The 23,215-nt window shown below is 44.7% G+C and overlaps 1 protein-coding gene across 1 annotated transcript in view; it reads left to right on the top strand.

Moving 5' to 3' along the window:
* stk10 (serine/threonine kinase 10) overlaps positions 1 to 23,215 on the top strand; it is a 167,034-nt gene that overhangs the window by 63,172 nt on the left and 80,647 nt on the right. The window contains exons 3-4 of the mRNA XM_083631834.1: positions 16,183 to 16,231; positions 18,507 to 18,656. Coding sequence (XP_083487960.1) covers positions 16,183 to 16,231; positions 18,507 to 18,656 — 199 coding nt within the window. The remainder of the gene's footprint in view (positions 1 to 16,182; positions 16,232 to 18,506; positions 18,657 to 23,215) is intronic.

A 23,215-nucleotide genomic window follows, 5' to 3' on the forward strand; every position in this document is an offset into this window, starting at 1 on the left:
AATTTAGTCTAAATTTGGAGCGGTATTTAGCCCCCTTTCTGACAAGCTAGCATGCCATGGTTGTTATCAATGGAGGCCTTAGTTCTTGCAGTTTCATATGATATCAGTAGCTTCGCTCTAGCTTTAAAAATGAGCCCCGTACAGCCTCTGAAAGACAGTCAAATTAGCTGTGGAATCATTTCGGCTGATGCCCCAAGGCAGCTCATGCCCCAGGGCACTCACCCTGCCCATATAGTTGCTAATCCGGGTTTGTGGCCAACATTGCAATGACAGCAGCAGTGCATGAGGAGGAAGAGGTTTTCTCTACCGTTGTGACACGTGCGTGCGGTCCGTGACGACATTATCATGTTGGTTTTGATTGGCTGTTACCCGGGCTGCAGCTGGTTTTGATTGGCTGTCACCCGGGCTGCAGCTGGTGTTGATTGCTGTCACCCAGCCTGCAGCTGCGGGTAACACTGTGATACTTTGAGTTGCACGTTTTGCCCACCGCTATATAGACCCCTTATACGTTTGCAAACAGTGATTACGGTATGTATTTTGTGGGCGGAGCCGAACTGATTGCACAAAGTGACAGCTAGCAGTTCCGCTGTCATAGAAACATGGAAGATCCGGATGCCTTCTCCACATGTTTTAAAGCTTTGCCAGCAACAGACAGGTCACCTTACACCAGTGATCCTCACTACTTTCTCCATGAGAGCCACACTAGCCGGTCAAAGTCAAGAGGAGAGCCACTTTTACCTCAAAACCACACAGTAAGCATTTGATTTCATTTTGAGTTTATTAAATGATAAAACCAATGATAAAAAATTTAGAACCAATGACAAAAAATCTAGAACCAATAATAAAAATCATAAAAACGTTCAGACCGACTTTATATATATATATATATATATATATATATATATATATATATATATATATATATTATGTTGGAGAAAAATATAAGTTTCATTGGCATTTCCTAATCAATAAGCTATATTTTCATACACATAATTAATGCTATGCACATGACACATAATTAATGCTATGCACATGACATGTGCACCATGTGCAGTGAATATGCCACTGTCTCGGACTTGTCTTATCACTATACTGCCTTGTTGCTTATTGCTTATTGCTTATTGCCTTATTGCTTATTGTTTTTGCATATGCCTTGCTATATTTGTACTATGTTGTAAACGGAGTCCACAGCACAAGAATTTCACACGTGATACTTGTACCATGGAGTGACAATAAAAAATCTTGAATCTTGAATCTTGAATCTATGAGTTACCATGAGGTCCTGCTTCCTTGGACCTGTTGCTGGACCTACAGTATTTATAGATCCATATCACAAAAGCCTTTTGATAAACCCACAACATGCAAATATTTCAGATTCTTTTAAATATCAGACGACAGCTCAGCAAGGAATTATGAAATTAATTCAGACTTACCCGCTCTGTCGTAGATATCCTGCAAGTGACGCCAATTGTTAACGGAATGGAATTTTAACCACTCCTCATCCGCTAAATGTAATATACATAACAATATAAACCAAATTAACTTGAAGCCAGGAGTCCAGGAAGATGTCTTATAGAAATATATTTATTACCATAACATTCTCTGTCAATATGTAGACATATTTCTCTTATCCAATCATCCCTGGAATAATTTTCTCATCTTTAGCATTGTCAAAGTAGGCCAGAAACGGGTCCCAGATAATGGAAAATCGTTTAAGTGAGTTGGTCCTCAGGAACCTGCGTCTCTCCATCCGTATAACTGAGATCATGTCTGTCAACCACAGCTGAAAAGAAGGTGGAGACGGGGACTTCCATTCCTTCAGAATGAGTCTCTTAGTGACTATGAGAAACTTGAGCTGTGTTTCAAGAAAGGAACTTTCTTTCCTAGCAAATTGTATGTCAGGCCTGGGAACAAAGGCAGAACACTTTGTTTGAGAGTGATGTAATGATTTAAGAAGATAATATAAGAGAGGGCTACGACGCTCTGGATCAAAGTTGAAAACTTAAAAAAGAAGGTGCTCTTTGGAACTCAAAAGGGGAAAGTCCATATAAAAATTTAAAAAAGTCCAAGGCAACTCTTCTTATGATTAAAAAGCCTTTATTCTATCTTGGCTAGTTCAAACACTCCAACATGTTTGGGCCTAAGCCTTCATCAGGGACAATCTGAATGAGCCGAACCCCAGTGCTGACTGAAGACAAGGTCTTGATTACCAATGACCAACAGCTTGTGCCTAATCATGTCATAGTAAATCACATCAGTCACATCTGTAAAGCCTGTAGGGGTCAGCAAACACCAGATACTTAGAATACAGATTGACAAAAAACATCAAAAATCCATGAAACATCACAGGACAATACAATAAAAGACCAAGATGACTATTGCATCAAACCCATAACTATCTTGCATGTTGCGTTCAGGTGCACTGTGTGTGTGTGTTTTTTTTTTTTGCAATTCCATCGCGGGCCACACAGGTGGCGCCCGCGGGCGCATCCGGCCCGCGCGCCGTATTTTGCCCATGTGTGTGTTAGACGCTGTAATCCTGAAGGAGAGGAAACGGCCTTAGAGATGTTAGTCCCTGTAATCCTGAAGGAGAGGAAACGGGTTTAGAGATGTTAGTCCCTGTAATCCTGAAGGAGAGGAAACGGGTTTAGAGATGTTAGTCCCTGTAATCCTGAAGGAGAGGAAACAGGTTTAGAGATGTTAGTCCCTCGGCCCTCAGGTCACTATAGGGAGGTGCTCCTGACATTTTGCAGTGTATCATTGTGTGAGAGTGGGTGCTTGTTATGTGTATATCAGTGCTTGAGGGTCTTGATGTGTAATTAGTCTATGTGTATAATTTGTAGCCAGAGTCTGTCTCTTTGCTGAGTGCTTTTGGTTTGACAAGGAAGGAAGAGAGGCTTGAGCTCTGGCCTGGTGTCAGAGAGAGAGAGAGGCAGAGAAGCAGACAGACACAGACAGAGGCATCGAAAGACATACTGTAGATACACAGATATGCAGAGAGTGAAACACTGACAGAGATGCGTGTCAAAAGATATCCAATATCAGCTCAGCAGAGCATTATTCTTAACGGTAACAATCCACCTACAGTACAGAGATTCTACAGAGTATTTGTAACATTCCAACAGTTTATATTAGTTGACATTCAACAATTCAACTGTTTCGGTGTTGTCTGTAGATGTTCAACAGATTCTGTTTGCTTCCCGTTCCACACACCTCTTGATTCTCATCACCTGGAGCTACTAAATTATTCTGAGAATATGTAGGTATGTTCATGAATTGTCACATGTATTCTATAGATAATCTGTTAAACATCTCCAAAAGTGAAACAATTGAATTGTAGAATGTCAACTGTAGACTCTCTATAGGCGGACTATCCAAATAAAGCGCTACCCTTTTTACTTTCTGCCTAGTGCTTCCTTCTAGACAGGGCTTTTCATTAACGTAAACAAACAATGGCTGAGAGCAGCTTATTGCGTTTCTGATTGTACCACTTTGCTGTCATAGCACAGTTTGATACATAGACAGTCAATTCCTGTGCTTTCTGGACTGGGAAGTAATCCGTTTCACCAAAGGTTAATCTGATCAATTTTGTGTTTAAATGCCAGCTTGTTAGCTAGCAAATCATAGTAGTAAGCTACTTGTACATGCACACTATAGTATGACAATAGTGTGATTAAAGTGTAACTTACCCCCAAAACACTTTTTTCAGCTTTGAACCAATATATATGGCTTTTGGGGTGGTATGTGAAGGATTCTGGTCAACATCTCCACATTTGAGACCAATCTGTTACAATTTTACAAACCCCTATAATTTCAGTAGCATAAGTGCCCTCTATGGGTTCAAACCTGCTTTTTTTTGTGCCCTCAAATGAATGGCCGATTTGGTACATCGTTACGTCACGGTGGTATTTGCGCATGCCCCACTCATGTGGAATCCCCCCCCCCCCATGTGATTATTACTGTAGTTCACGCGGCGCGAGCCCTTTAAGAACAATGCATCATGTGTAATCGCCTACTGTGGCTAATGTTAGCGGCTAGCTAGTTATATTACATGGCAGTAAAACGGCACTGAATGACCAAATTGATATAACTTTTAACCATTTCGAGTAACACTGTTTCCATACGGATCACCAGCGTTAGTTTGTTGTTTATAACATGGCTTTATTTATTTATGGCTTCATAATCACTTTTACTTATAATGTTACTTAATAAATCTACATCCACACCACAGCAATCTTCTTTAGATGTCTGTTTTTCTTATCCAGTTGTTAGGGTTATATATATATATATATATATATATATATATATATATATATATATATATATATATATATATATATATATATATATATATATATATCAGAGGAGGTTTTTCCAGTGAGGCATAGGAGGATGGTCCTCCTCTATTAGATTGGGGATTTTATAAAAAAAATATATATATTAAAAAAATATATTTTTTATTTTTATTTTTATATTTTTCATTTTTCATTTTTCATTTTTCATATTTTTTTAAATAATAAAATATCAATCAAATGTGTTTTTTCTTATGTGCAGACGCTCATTTTTTCATTCATTATAGCTCCATGCAGACGAGTCACTCTGGCCCTTGTCCCAGCTTGGGGTAGGAGATTAAAAAACATTCGCCCTGTGGGCGTTTATTTATTTGGTAATTTATCTAATGAAAAAATAAGATTGGTTGAAAAACACTTGCAATTCACAGAGAACACGTGAGAGTGATGTGTTTTCCAACAAATCAGATTGAGCTGGAAGGGAGCACGCCCTCAGCCCGGTTAAACCAGGTGAAACCTAATTGGTTGTTGTTGGATAGATTGCTTGACATTGATTGACATTCTGTATTGTCCAATGCTGAATACGTCTGAAAATCTTGTTGAATCTAGCTCCGTTGTCAGTAGGAACTAGGAAATGATGACCTCCACGCTGTGACAACCTGACAGATTAATAGATAGATTTACAGACAGTAGCACCTATACTTTCCCCTTTCCCTATGTTTTTTATTATCAAACAGTAAGTTAGCTCACAAGCCGTTGCATGAGCGCCCGAACACGATTTTCTGCAACGAGTTTAGAGAGACTGCAGCGGGGTTCACGGAGGCTCCCGAGGTAGCAAACACTGGGATACTGCTGCAACCTCATCGGCTGCACGACCTTTGGTCGCCGCACTAGCGTCCTCCCCTGTCTCCAAGCTCACCAACCACCACTGATATATATATATATATATATATATATATATATATATATATATATATATGTATATATATATGTATATGTATGTCATGTCTTTGTCGACACTTCCTCCTTTTTACACTCTCACACATGCCAAAATACACAGTTCACAGGAAACGTCTTGGTTAAATAAAAGTTATATACAATGGCATTTCTTTCTTTCTTTTTTGTAGTTTTGAAACAGGTCTATTTTATTAGAACTGTCAAGCAGGGTTTTACACTCAGTGGACTCCTGAGAAAATGAGGTGGGAAATGTCTGTGAGACCCCAGTGTGGACGAGGTCTGCTCAGGTTAGCTTGAGCTTTCTCTAGGCAACTGTTTAGCTTATGTGAGTTCAGCCCATAGTGCTGTGTAGCTTAGTATGTGAGTTCAGCCCATAGTGAGTTCAGCCCATAGTGCTGTTTAGCTTAGCATGTGAGTTCAGCAGCCCATAGTGCTGTTTAGCTTAGCATGTGAGTTCAGCCCATAGTGCTGTTTAGCTTAGCATGTGAGTTCAGCCCATAGTGCTGTTTATCTTAGCATGTGAGTTCAGCCCATAGTGCTGTTTAGCTTAGCATGTGAGTTCAGCCCATAGTGCTGTTTAGCTTAGCATGTGAGTTCAGCAGCCCATAGTGCTGTTTAGCTTATGTGAGTTCAGCTCATAGTGCTGTTTAGCTTAGCATGTGAGTTCAGCCCATAGTGCTGTTTAGCTTATGTGAGTTCAGTCCATAGTGCTGTTTAGCTTAGCATGTGAGTTCAGCTCATAGTGAGTTCAGCCCATAGTGCTGTTTAGCTTAGCATGTGAGTTCAGCTCATAGTGAGTTCAGCCCATAGTGCTGTTTAGCTTAGCATGTGAGTTCAGCTCATAGTGAGTTCAGCCCATAGTGCTGTTTAGCTTAGCATGCGAGTTCAGCCCATAGTGCTGTTTAGCTTAGCATGTGAGTTCAGCCCATAGTGCTGTTTAGCTTAGCATGTGAGTTCAGCCCATAGTGCTGTTTAGCTTAGCATGTGAGTTCAGCCCATAGGGCTGTTTAGCTTAGCATGTGAGTTCATCCCACAGTGCTGTTTAGCTTATCATGTGAGTTCAGCCCATAGTGCTGTTTAGCTTAGCATGTGAGTTCAGCCCATAGGGCTGTTTAGCTTAGCATGTGAGTTCAGCCCATAGTGCTGTTTAGCTTAGCATGTGAGTTCAGCCCATAGTGCTGTTTAGCTTAGCATGTGAGTTCAGCCCATAGGGCTGTTTAGCTTAGCATGTGAGTTCAGCCCATAGTGCTGTTTAGCTTAGCATGTGAGTTCAGCCCATAGTGCTGTTTAGCTTAGCATGTGAGTTCAGCCCATAGGGCTGTTTAGCTTAGCATGTGAGTTCAGCCCATAGTGCTGTTTAGCTTAGCATGTGAGTTCAGCCCATAGTGCTGTTTAGCTTAGCATGTGAGTTCAGCCCATAGGGCTGTTTAGCTTAGCATGTGAGTTCAGCCCATAGTGCTGTTTAGCTTAGCATGTGAGTTCAGCCCATAGTGCTGTTTAGCTTAGCATGTGAGTTCAGCCCATAGGGCTGTTTAGCTTAGCATGTGAGTTCAGCCCATAGTGCTGTTTAGCTTAGCATGTGAGTTCAGCCCATAGTGCTGTTTAGCTTAGCATGTGAGTTCAGCCCATAGGGCTGTTTAGCTTAGCATGTGAGTTTAGCCCATAGTGCTGTTTAGCTTAGCATGTGAGTTCAGCCCATAGTGCTGTTTAGCTTAGCATGTGAGTTCAGCCCATAGTGCTGTTTAGCTTAGCATGTGAGTTCAGCCCATAGGGCTGTTTAGCTTAGCATGTGAGTTCAGCCCATAGTGCTGTTTAGCTTAGCATGTGAGTTCAGCCCATAGTGCTGTTTAGCTTAGCATGTGAGTTCAGCCCATAGTGCTGTTTAGCTTAGCATGTGAGTTCAGCCCATAGTGCTGTTTAGCTTAGCATGTGAGTTCAGCCCATAGTGCTGTTTAGCTTAGCATGTGAGTTCAGCCCATAGGGCTGTTTAGCTTAGCATGTGAGTTCAGCCCATAGTGCTGTTTAGCTTAGCATGTGAGTTCAGCCCATCATGTGAGTTCAGCCCATAGTGCTGTTTAGCTTAGCATGTGAGTTCAGCCCATGAGTTCAGCCCATAGGGCTGTTTAGCTTAGCATGTGAGTTCAGCCCATAGTGCTGTTTAGCTTAGCATGTGAGTTCAGCCCATAGTGCTGTTTAGCTTAGCATGTGAGTTCAGCCCATAGTGCTGTTTAGCTTAGCATGTGAGTTCAGCCCATAGTGCTGTTTAGCTTAGCATGTGAGTTCAGCCCATAGTGAGTTCAGCCCATAGTGCTGTTTAGCTTAGCATGTGAGTTCAGCCCATAGTGCTGTTTAGCTTAGCATGTGAGTTCAGCCCATAGTGCTGTTTAGCTTAGCATGTGAGTTCAGCCCATAGTGGGTATGCTGTGCATGCTGCCTGACCAGTCAGATCACATCTGTCACCAGAGCGTCTTCTGTAGGCTATTCCAAGAATTCCTTGAAGCTGGGAGGGAAAAATGTAGTCGGAAAGAAGGAAGCAGTTACCTCTGAAACATTGGCATAGTGTAAAGTAGTTTATGTTAGTCAGTCAGTACAGTGCGTTAGTATTATGGTTGGAAGATAAGTGTCAAGCGGAATACAATTTTAGTGTAGTATTTTGCAAAGAAACTTTGATTGTTTTCAGTTAATAATCCCTCTGATAAAGTTTGAAGGAATATCATTTGACTAGGGTTGGGTCCCAAAACCTGGTACCACTGGTACTGGTACCTTTACTTTTACTTTACTTTATTGTCATTTAGCAGACGCTTTTATCCAAAGCGACGTACAACAGATTAAAATACATCACACAATAAAACATAGCAGAACAATGGAAATGGATTAAAACAGACAATACGTGATCATGATAAAAATATGCATAGATAAAAGATGATCAAGAGTGCAGATTATTACAGTGTATAAACAATTCAGGAGTCAAAGAGATGCAGTAGAGGGAGAGATAGGAAAGTGGATAGTAAATAGATGAGTTTTTAGTTTTCTTTTAAATATGGGCAGAGATGTGGCCATTCTAGCTGCAGGGGGGAGCTCATTCCACCATGTCGGGGCGAGATCTGAAAAAAGTCTCGATCGAGTGCGACCTGTAGGGCCGCGCAGGGAGGGAGGGGCGAGACGTCCTGTAGGGCCGCGCAGGGAGGGAGGGGCGAGACGTCCTGTAGGGCCGCGCAGGGAGGGAGGGGCGAGACGTCCTGTAGGGCCGCGCAGGGAGGGAGGGGCGAGACGTCCTGTAGGGCCGTGCAGGGAGGGAGGGGCGAGACGTCCTGTAGGGCCACGCAGGGAGGGAGGGGCGAGACGTCCTGCACTAGTGGAGGGGCGGAGGGAGGTTTGGAAACTGACCAGTGGCTGTAAATATGGGGGGGCTGTTTGATGGACTGCTTTGTAGGCTAAAACCAGGGTCTTGAATTTGATACGAGCCAGGATGGGAAGCCAATGTAGATCGCGTAGGAGGGGTTGACATGGGAAAATGTATTTTGATTGAAAACCAGACGGGCTGCAGCATTTTGAATGACTTGAAGTGGTTGGATAGTGGAGGCAGGGAGACCGGCAAGCAGAATGTTACAGTAGTCAAGGCGGGAAATGACAAGATATTGAACCAGGAGTTGTGATGCTTCTATGGTGAGAAATAGGCGGTATAGGCTAAAGAGATATAAGTTAAACATTGTGAGCTGGAGACAGGACGAGCATGCAGCACATACTGAGTCGTTCACATCTCAATGATCTTAGCAAATAGATAAGATGTGAAACTGTGTTCAACATAAGAGACCATTGTTGTACCTCTGGACGCTTGCCAAAAGTGACTAATTTCTTATGTTCTGGGTTTTCAAAATGTGTGTGTGTGTGTGTGTGTGTGTGTGTGTGTGTGTGTGTGTGTGTGTGTGTGCGTGCGTCTATACACACGCACATACGCACGCACTGGTACTGCCTGGTACTGTCTAGACAGTACCAGGCTGATGCTGTCTAGACAGTACCAGGCTGATGCTGTCCAGACAGTACCAGGCTGATGCTGTCTAGACAGTACCAGGCTGATGCTGTCTAGACAGTACCAGGCTGATGCTGTCCAGACAGTAGCAGGCTGATGCTGTCCAGACAGTACCAGGCTGATGCTGTCCAGACAGTACCAGGCTGCTGCTGTCCAGACAGTACCAGGCTGCTGCTGTCCAGACAGTAGCAGGCTGATGCTGTCCAGACAGTACCAGGCTGATGCTGTCCAGACAGTAGCAGGCTGATGCTGTCCAGACAGTACCAGGCTGATGCTGTCCAGACAGTAGCAGGCTGATGCTGTCCAGACAGTAGCAGGCTGATGCTGTCCAGACAGTACCAGGCTGATGCTGTCCAGACAGTACCAGGCTGCTGCTGTCCAGACAGTAGCAGGCTGCTGCTGTCCAGACAGTACCAGGCTGATGCTGTCCAGACAGTAGCAGGCTGCTGCTGTCCAGACAGTACCAGGCTGATGCTGTCCAGACAGTACCAGGCTGCTGCTGTCCAGACAGTACCAGGCTGATGCTGTCCAGACAGTACCAGGCTGATGCTGTCCAGACAGTACCAGGCTGCTGCTGTCCAGACAGTAGCAGGCTGATGCTTTGACAGTGCATGACTCCAATGGATAACTAGGAGTTGATCCTTTATGTCAACACAAGAGTATATATCAATTATATATGCATGGGTGTGTATGTGTATATTATACTGTATACGTATGACATGACACAGCAGGTATGCGACCCACCGCTCGCGGTTGGTCTTGGGGTGACTTGGCAGCTGAAGATCACTTATAAAATTAAAAATACTAAAATACTGCTATTGAATCAGTTACATTTTTGCACATACGTGTCAAACACCCTGATAGCACACTGATTTGGACATTATTTATGAAGTGTGTATAGACGCACGCACACACACACACACACACACACACACACACACACACACACACACACACACACACACACACACACACACACACACAGACTGAAGTTAAAGCCCCAATATGTATATTTTTTACCTTAATATAACAGCTTTGACATTATTTTGATGGTACACTGACTGGTGTGACTGACTGGTGTGACTGACTGGAATGGTGCCTCTATCATTCCCACTGTACCTGGCCTGAACGCCGGTTTGCTGCACCATGTAACCTTGAGGCTTTGTCCCAGAGCATTATGTCAAGTTGCCTGGAACATATATTTTTGTGCTACAGCTCCTTCAGATTAAATGTTTTCCACTGACAAACTAACGGTATGCTTTTGTTGTGAAGTATAAGAAGTGAAGCTTGTTAGCCTCGGCGCAATTGGCCACTTCTTTCACTAAAACAAGTCGAGACAACAACGACATAATGGAGCTTTAATGTACTCCCAAGTGCTCTCCACATGAATATGATTAAATCCTACGGTCTCCTCTCGGTTCTGTTTGGGTCCGTACTACTTGCATGACAGATGTAGACGTTTTCCTGACAGTAATGTGTGGAAACGTGAGTGTGTGGGAGAGGCTGACTATGTAAGGAGAGGAAATGAAAGGTGATTGCTGGAAGTTAGTCTTGGCCAACATAGGACACCTTTTTAGGGAGTGATCTCTCTCTCTCTCTGTCCCTCTCTCTCTCCCTCTGTCTTTCTTCAGTGCTGGACTGGTATTTATTTGGCCGCATGTCTCAGGCAGAGTGTGGAGTTACAGACACTTTATTACACGCAGCAAAGGAAGTATCTGGAGCACACGGGTCACTGGTGAGAAGGTTTCTTTTTAATAGGCTAAGTGCACCAATGTTTTGATGCAACGCGTCTTCATCAGGGTCAAACAGGAATGACAGAAGGACAGCAGTTTAAATATACCTCCCCAATACACAAGGCAGTTTGCAATTGGTTAGACGGGATGGGGGGTGGTCAATTAATAAGCCAATCTTGTGACAGCACTTAGGAAGGGGGGTGGGGGTGGGGTAGGAGGGAGGGGGAAGAGGGAAAAAGGGGGGGGGGTAGAGGATCAATGCATAAAATAAGCATATAATTACATATTTTAGAAACATAGGAACACAATACAGATATCAATACATTTAGAGGAAGCAGGAGAGGCTGAGCTCATCATTAAGTCCATTAGGCTCCACCGTATTCAGTGTGTTAATCCAGAAGGCTTCACGTCTCAACAGTTTTGTGACAATATCGCCACCTCTCTGTGGGGAAGAGACTTTCTCTATCCCCCAGAACTTGAGGGAGGCAACTGAGCCATGGTGGGCTTGTTTATAATGTCTTGCTATTGCATAGTCGAGATTTTGGGTGCGTATGGCCGTTTTATGTTCAGCAATGCGGAGCTTTAATGCACGTTTGGTTTGTCCTATATAGACGCTCCCGCACAAACATTTCAGCATGCAGATCACATGTGTGGTACTACAGTTTATGAAGGACTTGATTGGATATTTTTTACCAGTCCGGGGGTGAAGGAAACATTTTGTGTCGGAGGAGTTGGAGCAACGAGTACAGTGGCCGCATCTGTAGAAACCCGAGGGAGGGGGTGGTAGCCAGGTGGGAGTAGAGGGGGGTGGAGTCATGGTGCTGTGCACTAACCTGTCTCTCAGTGATCGGGCTCGCCTGAAGGCGATTCGGGGGGGATCAGGACAGAGGGACTTCATGACACGCCTCAGTGTGAATCCAGCTCTCCACATTGGACTTTGCACAGGATTCTCCTCTTCTGGTTGCACCTGCATGCACGGTATTCTTGTGCAAAGACTCTTACTGTGTGTGTGTGTGTGTGTGTGTGTCTGTGTGTGTGTGTGTGTGTGTGTGTGTGTGTCATACTCAGCTGGAGGAGGCAGTGCGCTCCAGGTTAGTGATGACAGTTAAACATTAACACTGCACAGTCATAGATTCACACTGAGTTACTCGATGCCTTTAAAAGCCACATCATGATGAAGGCTAATGGAAGCATTTTCTCTTTCCTTCTTTCTTTCTTTCATGTGCAGTAATCCACCCGCTGCTTCTTTTTTAAGCAGCACTAAACAGCTGCTTGGGGGGAAGCGGTTGAATTGTTGCTATGTGAGTGACTATTGGAAACCCATTTGAAGTGTTCCGCTCTTCAGCTAAAACTTGAAATATCAGATCTCAACGCTTCCCATTCTCTTAGTTAGAGAATTTTAGCAAAATGCTTGGACCATCTGTGAAAAAATTTACTACCAATAGCTTTCTTCACCAATGTGTTCTTATAGGTGTCTAGAATCACCTCTCAATTAGTGCAAACCCAAATCCTCGTGGAAAATCCTGGAGAGCCAATCAAAGTTAAGGTGCCCCGAGGGCTTGGGTGAAAAATATGATAAAAATTAAAAGTCTAAAATGAACTTGTGGGGTGTCTAACTAGGGGTTTTCAGGGGTGCTGAATCCATTCCAAACATTATTTTTGAGTAAAAATGTCTCCCTGACCATATGATATTGGTATATTGGTTATTGTTATGTAAAGCACAGTGTATAATCACAATCATTTTCCACGAGGATTTGGGTTTGCACTAATTGAGAGGTGATTCTAGACACCTATAAGAACACATTGGTGAAGAAAGCTATTGGTAGTAAATTTTTTCACAGATGGTCCAAGCATTTTGCTAAAATTCTCTAACTATCTCTGGCGACAGCTCATCCCTTCCATCGAACAGAACGAGAGGAGAATCGTGCACACGCGAGGTTCCTGGTGGACATGTAACCTAAATGATAAAGACTTGGTTCTGATATTTTGTTCACAAAATGGGTCAGAGACACAGAATAATCACAGGATAATATTTAATCTGGATCACATTTCTCTCTGCAGTCTGTATCTCCTGTGTCACTGTGTCACTCTGGCGTTCCTGAGGAAAAGCTACAACGTGCATGTTATCTATGCTCCAGAAGTGTTATTATAATATTAATAGACAAAGATATATGTCATGGTTGAGACATGTCCCACTGCTTAGCACTGGGGAAAGGAGACATGTCCCACTACTTAGCACTGGGGAAAGGAGACATGTCCCACTACTTAGCACTGGGGAAAGGAGACATGTCCCACTACTTAGCACTGGGGAAAGGAGACATGTCCCACTACTTAGCACTGGGGAAAGGAGACATGTCCCACTACTTAGCACTGGGGAAAGGAGACATGTCCCACTACTTAGCACTGGGGAAAGGAGACATGTCCCACTACTTAGCACTGGGGAAAGGAGACATGTCCCACTACTTAGCACTGGGGAAAGGAGACATGTCCCAGTGCTTAGCACTGGGGAAAGGAGACATGTCCCACTGCTTAGCACTGGGGAAAGGAGACATGTCCCAGTGCTTAGCACTGGGGAAAGGAGACATGTCCCACTACTTAGCACTGGGGACAGGAGAGATGTCCCACTACTTAGCACTGGGGAAAGGAGACATGTCCCACTGCTTAGCACTGGGGAAAGGAGACATGTCCCACTACTTAGCACTGGGGAAAGGAGACATGTCCCACTACTTAGCACTGGGGAAAGGAGACATGTCCCACTACTTAGCACTGGGGAAAGGAGACATGTCCCACTACTTAGCACTGGGGAAAGGAGACATGTCCCAGTGCTTAGCACTGGGGAAAGGAGACATGTCCCACTGCTTAGCACTGGGGAAAGGAGACATGTCCCACTGCTTAGCACTGGGGAAAGGAGACATGTCCCACTGCTTAGCACTGGGGACAGGAGACATGTCCCACTGCTTAGCACTGGGGAAAGGAGACATGTCCCAGTGCTTAGCACTGGGGACAGGAGACATGTCCCACTGCCTAGCACTGGGGAAAGGAGACATGTCCCAGTGCTTAGCACTGGGGACAGGAGACATGTCCCACTGCTTAGCACTGGGGAAAGGTTAGGGTTGTCCAAAGCTGTCATGTGTCAAAAAGAAAGTACACTGATGTTAATAGAGGATATTACACAACAACTTTGTGCTGACAGGCAAAGTTCTCTTTCACAATCAGGAGGGAAGAGTCACTTGTTATTGTTATTATACCTTCAAAATGATCTCAGAAAATAACTCACTCCTCTTCCCTACCTTCCTCCCCTACCTGGGCCTGTGTGTGTGTGTGTGTGTGTGTGTGTGTGTGTGTGTGTGTGTGTGTGTGTGTGTGTGTGTGTGTGGTGATGGCAAAATCTGGTCCTGGCTGGAATCATTTTAGTGAGAACTACCACAGAAGCAGTTTTGAATTCTTTGCCAGGTGTTTATATGTCTGTCTGTCTGTCTGTGGACAGATTTTGCGTACGCAATAGCGTGCAAGAGGCAGTCATGAAACTTTACAGGTATGTTACTACTGACATCAAAATGAAGGCAGAGTTTTACCCGCCGCACTTACGTCCCTGGCCCTCATTAGTTTTAAGTCGTGGGCGTCACGGCTGCTCCCATCGCTAGTTGGTCTCGAGATTGAATATGTGAATGTTTTTTGCACTTTAACACTTTCAGTGCCACGGCCCTTGGGCAAAAGGTTGCTTGCTGTGCCACATAGGCCGCAATGCATTTTAAAACAGTCATATAATTTTTTTAATAATTACTATGTAAACACTGAACACGCACAAATAACGATGAGACTCTCTTCTATCACCTGCAAAAAAAAGTTTATTGATCCCATTTTCCGTTCTTTAGTTATGAGCCGGAGAAGATAGCCTGATTGAACGAAAAACATACCTTTTTTTCTACGAGCTGAGATAATGAGCCTTTTGTGAAATTAAACATTTCAAGCACATCTCTGACTCTGAAGCGAATTTTCTGATGTCTGGGTCTGTCTGGGTGAAGTGTATGCTGCTCTGCTGCTCTCCGTGCTCCCCCCCCCCCCCCCCCTCAACTGCACACGCCTCCTGGGTGTGTCTTATGTGTCTGGTGGCTCTCAGTCTCTGCTGAGTTTGCTGCGCACACACAGTGAATGGTGCGCGACATTCAGCTTTTTGGTTCCGCGTGTGTTTGTCACGGGCTGGCATGCTTCCAGTTCGGAATAATAATGCTGATTATGTGAATGTGCTGTTGCAGCGTACATGGAAGTGCTCAGTTGTGACAGCGGATGCTGCTGCTGGGGGCACAGCTGGCGTTGTGCTCGTTTATGGAGGCACGTCGATGCATACGGACGGATGCGATGCGATTTCCTCATTTTGCCCAGTGACTATTTCTGTGTGTTTGGCTCCTTTTTCTCTGATCAGGAGAGTGCTGTCGCCACCTAATGGGTTTGTAAAATAGGTTATCGACCTCCAATAGCTACAATATTGTTAGAGGCGACGTAAGAAGCTTAGATCGACACCCCCCCGTCAAAAAAACAATTTGGAGTTATGACGCCATTTGGCGTCGCTGGCACTGTACGGTAAATTTCTAATGACGCCATATGGCGTCGCTGGCACTGAACGTGTTAAAGAGAAGCATGCTGTTGACTTCAGCAATAGACTTCTGTAGAGAAAATGTATTCTTTTAGTTATATGAGTCATATAAGGAAATTGAGGTTTTGTTTAAATTTGTTAATTAGTTATTTTGTTGTGTTTGCTGATGACAAAGTGACTGGGAATGTTTTCACATGTTCTAATGTGTTAGTGCTGTTACCCTTCCACTCCTTATAATTGGCCGTGTTAGTTTTGCGATACATAGATTTAAGCTTATTTTACTGTCACACTTAATGTGAGATGCTCCAAAAATCAGAGTGCCTGCTACATGGCAAATCTAGTGTTGCACACTTCCCTGTTAAAGTGTCAAAACTCCTTTCACAGTCCCCAGTGCTGATTGCTGCACTTGCGTTTAATAGGGAGTTTGTTTAAAACATGCATGGATCTGCATGCATGTCAGAATGATCAAGGATAATGCAAAGAAGTCAGTATATTGTAATAGGACAAGATGAGACAGTAAAGCTGTCATGCACAATGCTTGGTCAATTGAGCCTCAACTTCTCTTCTCTTCTCTCCCAGATCATGATCGAGTTCTGCCCTGGAGGTGCTGTGGATGCCACAATGCTAGGTAGGTAGATCTCGCTCTATCTCCAAGTCTCACTCTATTTCTCTGTCTCTCTCTCTGACTCTGACTCTCTCTCTCTCACTGACTCTCTCTCTCTGTCCTGTCTATTTTTGCTTTCTGTGTATTTTCATAAGCACTCCACCTTTCTCCCTCTGTCACACACAAGAGTCAGGTTGCATACCTGCGGCGGTGATATAACTTCAGCGTCGACTCTGAGGAAATGACTTGATTATAGAGGCATGATCAGAGGCCAAGGGTGTCAGGTGCTGTTTTAAAGCTCCAAGCTGTACGTCAAAACGTGGGTGATGGCCGCTTGCTGCACCCATTTGGGAATGGAATTTTACCAAACAAATTAATCTAGAATTCATCTAGCCAGAATTTAAGACAATACCCTTGATGTGTACTTCTAACTGGAAACAGATGTTAATTTTGCAGTATTTCATCCATGCCAGATTTTTAATTTTGAGACCATGATTTGGTTTTTCTCTTTACTTTCTTAGTTTGTTTATCAGGGACCATGTACAATAAAAACATAAACCTCCAAGAAGCCTGATGCATTGCACAGAGACATAACTAAACAGCTACTTTAAAAATCTTCAAAAATAGGATGAAATAACATAAACTACAGCAGACTTTACAAACAGCACACTTACAAAGCAGTGTATGTTAAACCACAACACATTTACAACGCCAGTCAAATCCAAACCATTCCTTTGATTCATTTCATATGCTTCCTGTGAAGCTCTATAAAGCAGTCAGACATGGTGGAGTCCCCCCAGTGTGGGAAATCCCCCCTGCTCTGTTTTTATTGGGTAATCCACAACCTTATATAGCCGTCTTTACCCCACTGCAGCTAACCAAACACATAGGCAACAGAGTCTGTGGAGCAGCACTGCCTTCCATTGGTGAAGCGTTGGCTGAACTAGGATCAAGCAACACCAACTACTCAACTACATCCTAGATCAGCACAAGTGAAGATCGAATCACCTTCAGCGCTGAGATGCTTGACATGTATCATCCTATTGTCGTTTTTATCTTGGAATGTTCATTCAAGTCAAGTCAAGTTTATTTGTTTAGCCCTAATTCACAAGCATGTCCCAGAGGGCTTCACAGAAAATATGTCTAGCTAATTCTAGCTGACACAACAGTAGCAAATTACAGTAGTAATGATAACACATTGAACAATTGATGAAGAAATATAGAAAATATAGAGATATAGGATAGAGTGGAGGAGAGAGCAGGAGAAGGGAGGGAGAGCAGGGGGAATGTGAGAGAGGGGAGAGCAGGAAAGTGATGAGGTGGGGACGGAATGGGAAAAGTTCGGGAGTATAGGAGGTGGGGAAGGAGCAGGGGAAGGGGGAAAGAGGAGAGAGCAGGAGAGGAGAGGGGGGAGGGAGAGCGGGGGATGTGAGGGAGGAGGGGGGAAGAGAATGGGAAATGTGGGGGAGGAGAGAACAGAGAATGAGAGGTGGGGAAGGAGCAATGGAAGGGGGAAAGAAAGAGAATGGGTGCCGTGCTTTAAAATAGGATGGATGGCATGCTTTAGAATAGTGGGGGGGGGGGAGTTCTGGAAGGGGAGGAGGTGGGGAGGGAGAGCAGGGGGAGTATGAGAGAGTATATGGAGAGAACAGGGAAAGGGCTAGCTGACACAACAGTAGCAAATTACAGTAGTAATAATAACACATCAAACAATCATTTGATAGAGAAATATAAAAAAAAATTGAAATATAGGATCGAACGGGTTCCACGCTTTAGAATAGTGGCGGAATAGTGGGACAGGATAGAATGGGTGCCATGCTTTGGAGTAGAATGGGTGCCATGCTTTAGAATAGTGGGGGAGGAGAGATCAGGAAAGGGAGGAGTGGAGGGGAGTTCACACACTGATTGCTCTTTGTCCTCAATACTTCTTTCTTATAGCCATAATTGTACCATAATAATATTCATAATTCATATAATAATATATATAATAATATAATAATTCATAATAGCCATAATAATACCACTTCACCATTATGGGTTTTGATGTCTCAGTGACTAGCCCCTTAATTATTTTCTTTCTATAACTGCAACTCTTTCCTCTCCCCTACCTCCTGTTTCCCATCTGCATCTCCTATCTGCTATCTCCTATCTGCTATCTCCTCTCCTCTCCTCTCCTCTCCTCTCCTCTCCTCTCCTCTCCTCTCCTCTCCTCTCCTCTCCTGTCCTCTCCTCTCCTGTCCTCTCCTCTCCTCTCCTTTCCTCTCCTCTCCTCTCCTCTCCCCTGTCCTCTCCTCATTAGAGTTGGATCGTGGACTGATGGAGCCACAGATTAAGGTGATCTGTCGCCAGATGCTGGAGGCTCTGGTCTACCTCCATAGCATGAAGATCATCCACAGAGACCTCAAGGCTGGCAACATCCTCCTCATGCTGGATGGGGACATCAAACTGGGTGAGGTTTCAAACTTGTATTGTTAATAGAGCCCGATGGATACTGGATTTTTGGCGCCGATACCGATATTAGGGAGTTAAACAAATCGTCCGATATTCTTATACACATTATAGTAAAAAAGAAATTGCAATGATCCCGTAAATATCGAACACTTGACAAAGATATGACTTGACGTGACTTGAGAGATATGTAATTTAGGCAGGATATACTGTATTACAGTTTAACAATAAACTTTATTGTCCAAAATAACATCAATGCAATGAAACTGTAAACTTCACTGGGAATTTAATAATTATTATAAATAATTAGAAATACAAAAACACAAATAGAACAAATATATAACTTGAGTCAAGAAAAATGATCAAATATACACATTTCACACTCTATCTATCTATCTATCTATCTATCTATCTATCTATCTATCTATCTATCTATCTATATATATATATATATATATAGGTTTAAAAAATACATGCTACAGCATGCGTCATCAGTGATGTTAACTGGGGTCGTAAGGTGTTTCAGGTCTCTCAACATCATACACCCTCGCCCAGTAGACCCAGCCGATGCCGATTAAGACTCCGACCCGCGTCCCCGAAGCAGCCGCTCACGGATCAGCCTTTCTACTCTGCAACGTTGCCCGCGGAAGGGTTGATCACGCCCAATCCGCTGCAATAGAGTTAGTGCTACACCGCAGTATTGTAAGGCCCTTCGGTGCATGGAGGGTCTAGGCCCTGTGTGGGTGACTCCAGGCCGGGCTCCTCCTACGTCTCACCAGACCCTCCCGGGGTAAAGGCAATCCTACCATGGGCAGAGAGGACGCCTCAAGAAGGCCTGCGTGCTGCACGTCATTCGCCTGCGGCGAGCACCTCGCTCTAGCCTGAAGGACCCCAGGCTGTGCCCATCTTTGCACAGATTTTCAGGAGGCTAATCCGTAGCGTTTGTGGATGTCTCCCTCATGAGAGAGCCAGGCTGGGGTGCTAAACCCATCCCGTACCGGATGCCATCTCTCCGACCGTCAACTGTCTCTCCAGCTTGTCACCAAACTATACTTGGTTGTCACCTAGTCTATTCCTAAGTGTCACTGGCCAGGGGAGCCAGGATTCTACGTTTAAAAAATACATGCTACAGCATGCGCTCGGACGCGTCATCAGTGATGTTAACTGGGGTCGTAAGGTGTTTCGGGTCTGTCAACATCATACACCCTCGCCCAGTAGACCCAGCCGAGGCCGATTAAGACCCCGACCCGCGTCCCAGAAGCAGCCGCTCGGGGATCAGCCTTCCTACTCTGTCTGCAACGTTGCCCGTGGAAGGGTTGATCACGCCCAATTCGCTGCAATAGAGTTAGTGCTACACCGCAGTATTGTAAGACCCTTCGGTGCATGGAGGGTCTAAGGCCCTGTGTGGGTGACTCCAGGCTGGACTCCTCTTACGTCTCACCAGACCCTCCCGGGGTAAAGGCAATCTACCATGGGCAGAGAGGACGCCTCAAGAAGGCCTGTGCGCTGTACGTCATTCGCCTGCGGCGAGCACCTCGCTCTAGCCTGAAGGACCCCAGGCTGCGCCGATCTTTGCACAGATTTTCAGGAGGCTAATCCGTAGCATTTGTGGATTTCTACCTCACGAGAGAGCCAGGATGGGGTGCTAATCGCATCCCGTACCGGATGCTGTCTCTCCAACCGTCAACTGTTTCTCCAGCTTGTCACCAAACTATACTTGGTTGTCACCTAGTCTATTCCTAAGTGTCACTGGCCAGGGGAGCCAGGATTCTAGGTTTAAAAAATACATGCTACAGCATGCGCTGGGACGCGTCATCAGTGATGTTAACTGGGGTCGTAAGGTGTTTCGGGTCTGTCAACATCATACACCCTCGCCCAGTAGATCCAGCCGAGGCCGATTAAGACTCCGACCCGCGTCCCAGAAGCAGCCGCTCACGGATCACCCTTCCTACTCTGTCTGCAAGGTTGCCCACGGAAGGGTTGATCACGCCCAATCCGCTGCAATAGAGTTAGTGCTACACCAGAGTATTGTAAGACTCTTTGGTGCATGGAGTGTCTAATGGCCCATTTCCACTGCTGGTATCAACGCGGCCCCGCCCAGCTCATCTCGCTTTTTTGTCTCATTCCACCGATCAAAAACGTGGACAGCCCGGGTTGAGTCGGGGTTGAGTCGTGCTGCTTTTGGTCCCTGCTCTTCCAGCGCTGTGAACCCGGGTTCATACGGTGATGTGGAAACATTGTAGACGACTGATTGTTCAGGCAGAATCGTGTTTACTCTATCTAATGACTGTCAATGCAATGCTGCATACCAGTTTAGTGGGGCTTACCTTCTCTTCTGTTACGTTATTTCCATCAGTCTTTTGTGTTGCTGCCTTCGCCTCTGGTGAAATAAAATCGATCTCCTTACTCAGCTTTAACATGGCGGTGGGTTTCAATTGTTTTGAGAGAGAAAAAGTCAGCTGCTCAGGAAGCTCCTGTAGTTGAGTGCAGCGTCGGCTCTGCTAGGCCGCAGGCGGGGCTTTGGTGAAGCCGCGGTCTTGCCTGGTGAGAGGCCGCCGGGGTAGAGGCTTCACAGTGTTTCCCACAGGATTTTGAGAATTTGTGGTGGGGGGCCGCAGACCCCCTAGGGGGTGCGGGGGCACGCCCCCCCGGGAGATTTTTTTAAACATTTTAAAGTAAAATGCATGAATTTGGTGTACTTTGAGAAAGCTTAAGAGCTAAATTAAAAGGCTAGATCTATGAAGAACATGTCATCATTACTGTGCTGTGGGTTTACAATGACAAACTAAATTTCTCCCTATAGGTCAGGGATACTCAACTTGCTTTGCCACTTTCGTGAAATGATAGAAGGCGAGGGGCCAGTTAATAAACAAACAATATACATTTTTCTGTAGCGGATTGTAGGTTTTTGGGGTGTCAGCCGGAGTTTAGGCTGACAGTGTTGTGCACACCAGATAGTTAGTTAGGTTAAGTTAGTTGGGTTAAGTACATACATAAGTGCCTGGGTAGCGAGCAGATGGCGGTATTTGACAATTTAGCAGCTAAATCATAGATTATTGAAAGATATTCCATATTCCAGACTGAAATGCTATAACAGAAGTATTGGCCAGAATGACATGAACATCATTGGACACTTATTCAGCGGATATCTTGCATGTTGCGTTCAGGTGCACTGTAAAAAAAAAAAAAAAATTTTTTTTTTTTTTTTTTTTGGTCAACATCTTATTGTGGCGGTCAAAATATTATTGTGGCGGCCCGCCACAAATTCCTTTATGTATGGGAAACACTCTGAGCGCAACCCCCGTCCCTCACGCAGCGCATGCATGTGAGTTTGACTAACAACAAAGTGATATCCATTCTCCTGGCCGATTGTCACATTTGCCCATGTACACTGTAGGTCATTTAGAGGCACCAGTATTTCATAAACAGTTTAAAAGTTCTGTGTATGGATTTAATTTTAACGTTATGTTATAGCCTACTTCGGTTATAGGCGGAGGACAGATATGCGGCCGATATGACGACCAGTTGTGGGCGGGGGTGGGCGGGGGCAGATCAGCAGCGGTGGAAACAAAACATCCATCGGGTCGAAACAAATAGAGCCGAGTGGTGACGAGCTGTGCAGGGCTGTAAAATGTGGTGGAAATGAGCCATAAGGCCCTGTGTGGGTGACTCCAGGCCGGGCTCCTCCTATCTCTCACCAGACCCTCCCGGGGTAAAGGCAATCCTACCATGGGCAGAGAGGATGTCTCAAGAAGGCCTGCGTGCTGCACGTCATTCGCCTGCGGCGAGCACCTCGCTCTAGCCTGAAGGACCCCAGGCCGCGCCGATCTTTGCACAGATTTTCAGGAGGCTAATCCGTAGCGTTTGTGGATTTCTACCTCACGAGAGAGCCAGGATGGGGTGCTAATCCACCTTGAGATTTGTTTTACATTTTAAAGTGTGCTATATAAATTAAAGCCATTATTATTATTATTAATCCCATCCCGTACCGGATGCCGTCTCTCCGACCGCCAACTGTCTCTCCAGCATGTCACCAAACTATACTTGGTTGTCACCTAGTCTATTCCTACGTGTCACTGGCCAGGGGAGCCAGGATTCTAGGTTTAAAAAATACATGGTACAGCATGCGCTGGGACGCATCATCAGTGATGTTAACTGGGGTCGTAAGGTGTTTCGGGTCTGTATATATATATATATCGTCGCTGTGCAATGAACACCACTTAAGTCAATTTTTTATGATTTTTACTTTTTAATATAAATGGAATATTCTCCTCCATCTACTGGCAGGCGTCTAAATGACCAATAAAAACATGTTTTACTGGGTAATCTATGTAACACGTACCACCATTGGATGCTAGACCTGCCCATCACATCGCGTATGTGACAGTCAGACCTCCATGCTCCCCCCCACCTCATGAGGACTTCCCCGGAAAAGTGACCGGGCACGCTGCTGACCCGAATGCCGGCTGTGTTTCGGCTTGGTTTTGTGTGATTCTGGCATCGTCTGACGTAAATAGATCAATAAGGTGTTTTCGGGTTGTCCTTGGGCTGCAAACTCAT

The sequence above is a fragment of the Poromitra crassiceps genome (genome assembly GCF_964638095.1).
Source record: "Poromitra crassiceps genome assembly, chromosome: 1".
NCBI lineage: Eukaryota > Metazoa > Chordata > Actinopteri > Beryciformes > Melamphaidae > Poromitra > Poromitra crassiceps.